The sequence below is a fragment of the Borostomias antarcticus genome, assembly GCF_949987555.1.
Source record: "Borostomias antarcticus genome assembly, chromosome: 1".
Classification (NCBI taxonomy): domain Eukaryota; kingdom Metazoa; phylum Chordata; class Actinopteri; order Stomiiformes; family Stomiidae; genus Borostomias; species Borostomias antarcticus.
In genome coordinates, this window is record NC_140234.1 from 30739529 (window position 1) to 30745528 (window position 6000).

General features: G+C 46.1%; 1 protein-coding gene across 1 annotated transcript in view; it reads right to left on the reverse strand.

Moving 5' to 3' along the window:
* The window catches only part of LOC311326430 (seizure protein 6 homolog), a gene marked incomplete at both ends in the record, with an annotated part of 58373 nt that overhangs the window by 3656 nt on the left and 48717 nt on the right, over positions 1 to 6000 (reverse strand). Inside the window, 3 exons of the mRNA XM_084459323.1 lie at positions 795 to 986; positions 1717 to 1911; positions 3208 to 3404. Coding sequence (XP_084315449.1) covers positions 795 to 986; positions 1717 to 1911; positions 3208 to 3404 — 584 coding nt within the window. The remainder of the gene's footprint in view (positions 1 to 794; positions 987 to 1716; positions 1912 to 3207; positions 3405 to 6000) is intronic.

Below are 6000 nucleotides of genomic sequence, written 5' to 3' on the forward strand. Positions count from 1 at the left end.
TTTAAGCGTGTTTTGTAAAGTGTTCCATGTTGAGGGGGCAGAGTACATAAAAGCCTTTTTGCCCATCTCAGTCCGAACTCTAGGAACAGTCCTAGAGTAAGTGCACTGTCATACTGTCGTAACGTTATCAGATTGTCTTTTTCTTTTTCTGGCTTCCTCTGTGATGTTTCGCTTTGGTTTTCTCAAAAAACGCATGATATCCATAGACGCCGGAATAGTTAGATACTACTGTGTTGTTTCAGCACAACGTACGACTGAATGCTGCGTCCCGGGGCGCAAGTTTTAAAAGGTAATAAATGTCAATGTATTATCTTTCTGAGTACACTGTTTGGACGATTCAGCTTACTTTTAGTAAATCTAATTGGAGAAATAGCACCAGACATGTTTGTAAAGGTCCAAATATTGCGATGTATTGCTTTAAGCAATTAGACCTCTCCAGGACACCGACCTGCCCCCACCGGCGAGGACCGTGTGTTTCTAGCCCACTCAAGGGCTGAGTTGTGGGGTCTGTGGCATAGCGATGTGTACTGTATGTCAATGTGTGTTTTTTTTTCTTGTTATGTTTGTGGAAAATTTTGAAATTTGAATTTAATTTGAAAAAAACTATAAAAAAAAAAAAACCACTACACCAAAGAGGAGTTCCCCAAAATTCAGAGGCGATATTTGGCCTTTTCTGTTGCAGGCAGCGCTACTCATCACATGACTGTTGTTCCAAACAACCTCAGAACACTGTTCCTGTGTGTTTGTTGTGCATTCAGAAGACTGTTCCAGTGTGTGTGAGGTAAGCTACGTACGGATACATCTAGGCAGCCTCTGGCTCCACCTGGGTCCAGATGATCCATGGTTGTAGCAGGACAGGAGGCTGTTTCCAGACAGGGTGTAGCCCGTGCTGCAGATGTACTGGATGGTGGAGCCCACAGTGAGGTGTGGGCCGGACATCACCCTACGACCGTGTTCCACAGGCCCAGGATCAGCGCAGGACAGCACTGCTCAAAGAAACGCAGCATGCGCACACCCACCCACACACATACACACACACACACACACGCACACACACACACACACACACACACACACACACACACACACACACACACACACACACACACACACACACACACACACACACACACACACCACTTCATGATCCACATACGTTTTCAGGATTACTTTTTTGAAAAAAGCAAAAAATATTGTTATCATGATGGCATAGTCTACTCTTCAAGGTGAAGCCAAAGTCAATATCTTAGCCTTGGCTGAACAAATAACGTTCAATTCTATTCTGTTCTATCCTTTCTTTAAATCCAGAGGCACAAACCAACAGAGCTGCTGCAGATTCAAGGCATTGATCTCTGTCTGTCTGTCCCTCACAGCAGTGAACCAAACAACTCAATTCTGGGCCCAGTTGGAGAGTGGCCGGCGTGTTAATGATGAACTGCTGTGAAAGTCGGCCATTTTGGCGACAATGTTCTGTGTATTCTGCTCGTCGCTGTGAGAGAGACAGGGAATCAGACCTTGGGTTACGCAATCACAATCCTGGCGATCAGCGCAGCCGGACTGCTTTGGACAGAGCAGGAATCATAAGCAGGGTTAGGAGCAGAGATCCAGACCTATTGGGCCAGATGGTCTGATCATGCATCTAGATACTCTATCTGTGCTGTGTGTGTGTGTGTGTGTGTGTGTGTGTGTGTGTGTGCGTGTGTGTTTCTGATTGACCTCTCTCACAGCTGGGCAGATCTCCGCTCCAGGTCAAGTCCCACTGACAGACCAGCAGCTCTGTGCCCACCAGCTGGTACCCCGGGTAGCACTGGTAGGTGACCACCGTGCCATGGACCAGGCCCGGGTGAGACGTGCTCTTCCAACCGCTGGGGATCTCCGGGAGCTCAGGACACGTGTCGTTACGGGGGACCTCTGTGGTCACGGGAGGGAGGGAGGGAGGGAGGAAAGAGCAAGGAAAGAGGGAGGGAGAGAGGAAAGAGGGAGGAAAGAGGGAGGAAAGAGGGGGGGAGGGAGGAAAGAGGGAGGAAAGAGGGGGGGAGGGAGGAAAGAGGGAGGAAAGAGCGAGGGAGGGAGGAAAGAGGGAGGGAGGAAAGAGGGAGGAAAAAGCGAGGGAGGGAGGAAAGAGCGAGGGAGGGAGGAAAGAGCGAGGGAGGGAGGAAAGAGGGAGGGAGGGAGGAAAGAGGGAGGAAAGAGCGAGGGAGGGAGGAAAGAGGGAGGGAGGAAAGAGGGAGGAAAAAGCGAGGGAGGGAGGAAAGAGGGGGGGAGGGAGGAAAGAGGGAGGAAAGAGCGAGGGAGGGAGGAAAGGGAGGAAAAAGCGAGGGAGGGAGGAAAGAGGGAGGAAAGAGCGAGGGAGGGAGGAAAGAGGGAGGAAAGAGGGAGAGAGGTATGAAGGGGAGAGAGAGAGAAAGGGGCGGCAGGTGTCATTTGCAGGGAACTATCAGGTAACTGCAGGTAAACGGAAAGAAGGTTACAAAATGTAACACCCTTGGGGGGGATTTTTTTTTAACTTATCAATTGAATAAGCGAAATCTCCGAAGAACTTGAGGCGTTGTCTCTGAATTGAACTCAGGGAAACGGAGTGCAGAACATTTAATTTGTGTGGATTTGTGGGAGGGCTGTGTGCCAGACAGGCTGCCTGGCCGCGCCCCCTTTTCCCATGGCAACATGCGCCAAGGCCCTCTGCTAAACCAGGCTAATAGACGAACACTCGGTGTAATTGTGTTAGGGACTCTGATCAGGTAATATCCCAGAGGCACCTGCAGCACTTGGCCAGACCTTGTGTTCCTCCGTGAAGAGATTACCAACCCACCCCCTCCTCTCTGATTGGTCATCTGCCTTCTTATCCATCTCTCTCTCTCTCTCTCTCTCTCTCTCTCTCTCTCTCTCTCTCTCTCTCTCTCTCTCGCAAGGAATTCATTTCAGTTCAGTTTTTTATCAGAATCTCTGCTTCGTGGTTCTGGTGTGTTGCCATGCTGATGGAATGGCTTATTACTAACCTCTGGAAGCTTCCTGATGCTCGGACGCTCCCTCCCTCCCCCCCACCCTTTCTAGCAGTCCTCCTATCTCTCCATCCATATTTCCACTTCCTCGCGCTCTCTCGCCACATTCCCTCCTTACGCTCTCTCTCTCTCCCCCCCACCCCTCCGCCCCACACATGCACTCTTCCTCTCCTTGTTCTCGTCTCCGTCCGGGGGGTGGGGGCCTCACCAAAGAAGTGCACCACAAAGCCGTTGCTGTAGCCGTAGACGTTGGTGGCGGGGTCGGACTGAAACTGGATGGTGACATCGGCCGTGGAGGTGTAGAGTTTGAAGCGGGGCCGCGCGCCTCCGTACTGACCCAGCACCTTGGCCGTCAGGTCGTCTCCGTCATAGAAGGTCAGCAGGTCGTTCTTGCCGATGTTAAGTCTGTGGAGCATGAAGGCAAGAGAAGAAACACACTCACTGGTGACCACAGGCATCTACGGACAATACGTACTTCACCTCTCGTTTTGTTATGCTTGCCTTGTCTATGTACTGAACACGACTTGACATTTTTAATTGTTATGCTTCCCTTGTCTATGTACTGAGCACGACTTGACATTTTTACCTGTTATGCTACCCTTGTCTATGTACTGAACACGACTTGACATTTTTGCCTTACCATTTACTTTGAAGGACTTTTACTTTGAAGGACTCACAATTCCACTGACGTGGCCTTAATGTTCAGAGCATTGAGTGCTACTTGAGGCATCAGGCCACTTCAACACAAACTGAAAAGCTATTTTCTTTAAAAGGCAATGCTCGACAGGACTCACACTGTCAGGTTAAGTGTGCCAATGCTCTGAGAATACACCCACAAAAACAAAAATGTTTCAAAAAACTAGACTGTACCACTCCAAATACACTGTGTTGCAATTATAAGTCCATTTACACCAATGTATTAGCAACTGTAACTCCTATAAATGCAATAGTACATCTTTTAAGATCTACTGTTTTAAAGGTGTCACCTGGCATAATGAACCTCCGGAAGCACACAGAGGATGTGTAGCATAAAGGAAATGACTCAGCCAGAATAAAGAAGTGACACAATACTCCTTTCCCTTTCTAATTAATCACAAGAGCCTCCTGATAAAAGTCATTACACGGTGATGAATTGAACTATAAATCACCATGGAGACAGATAAACCCAGAGCTTGGAGTATAGAGGCTGCGTAGGACCTGTATTGGAATCAATGTAGGAATATTGTATTTTCATGATCATGATAATGATGACATGAGTAATCCCATTAGGGATTAAGAAGCATAGCTCACTCTTAACACAAATGCTCCAGGTTGTGACACACACATACAGTACAAATCCTCCCCAACATATCCCTTACCCTAAACAAGGGTAACACTTTACAATAAGGGTACATTAATAAACATTAGTTAATGCATTATTAAGCATTAAGTAACAGTTAACTAATGCCTCTTTTAACCATTTACTAATGTTATTTATGTTAACTAAGGTTAACTCACCTAACCCTAAACTTAACTAAGGTATGAATTAACATTAGTAACCTAACCTAACCCTAAATAAGCATTAGTTAACAGTTAACTAATGTTTTTTGTGACCCTTATTGTAAAGTATGACCTAAACAAGGTCCGTATCCACTGGGTCACCCCCCCCCCCGCCCCCCCGCCCAACCCCGCCCAACCCCTAACCCTTACATCATGTATGTGTATGATCTAGCACTGTGACTGCTGATGTCCTGTCCTTATAGAAGGCCATACGACAATGACTGGGGTGTTCAGCAGGTTCACTTAACCCCCCCCCCCCCAAAAAACAAATCAGTACTTTAGATGAATTGTAATTACAAATTGTAAGTCGCTTTGGATAAAAACATCTGCCACATGACTAAGATGTAGATGTAAATGCATGGACACTTGAGGCACGCCTCTTAGGGTTAGGCAAGGTTCTCTTCTTACATTAAAGAGGAACGCCGCAAGTTTAGCTCAAATGTCGCTTTGTCCTCAATGAAACCGATCTGTACACACCAACATTTAACTGATCCATGCAGTAGTAAGCTAGCTCCTTTTTCCTCTGTGCACGCACCCCCTTTATAACATAGATTTTTTTTTTTTTTTTTTTTTTATATGTAATGTACTGTCTTTACTATGTGGGCTATGAGCCTGTAATAAAGTTTATTATTATTTGAGCTAAACTTGCTATGACAGCGGCATTCCCCTTTAATTGTACCTGTCTCTACAGCATGGATGACTTTACAAACTGAAAGTCTGTTGAACAGCTGGGTTTTCAACAAGGGTCAACCAGGCTCTTACAGGCAACAACTCTTTTGAAGACTAAATGCAGACATGTCTTGCTACCTAGCAACTGAAAACACCCCCTCACCTCCTCCGAGGTCAAGTCAGACTGAGAAATTGTGTCTGCTTGCATCAGATTTGTAATGATAAACTTAAACAAGCCTTTGCATGGCTATGTCCCGCATCTACAGAGAAAATCTATCATGCTTTACATTTGCTGACACTAATTCAATTTTGTTGAAAAAATCTAAACAGGCTGAGCTTGACTAGTCCCACAGGGCCAGCTGCTTCTGTCAGCCTTCAGAATGCATTATTCACAACAACTCTTGATCTGCAATGCCATTTTCTCTTCCCCTTGAACGAGAAATAAGAAAAATATTGCATTTGTATGCAGAATGTGGTTATGTTGTACTATACAGTATGACAGTTGGTAGGGGGCCCCATACGGTCATCTCTGTGATGGACATAACTTCAGACAAAATTAGAATTGTCTTATTATCAACAATGAGAGATGTTAGAATCAGAATTTGTTTTAGTGCCATTGTAGTTTTTCAATATACTAGGAATTTGCTTTCAGCTGGGTGCAAAACATGGAGACAGCATTAGACAGGGTGCAGGGACGAGACAGGACAGTGCAAAGACAGGGCAGCGCAAGGAGAAGTACAACATGCTAGTGCAAAAAATAAGATAAGATACAAAACAAAGTGTAGTGTGGTCA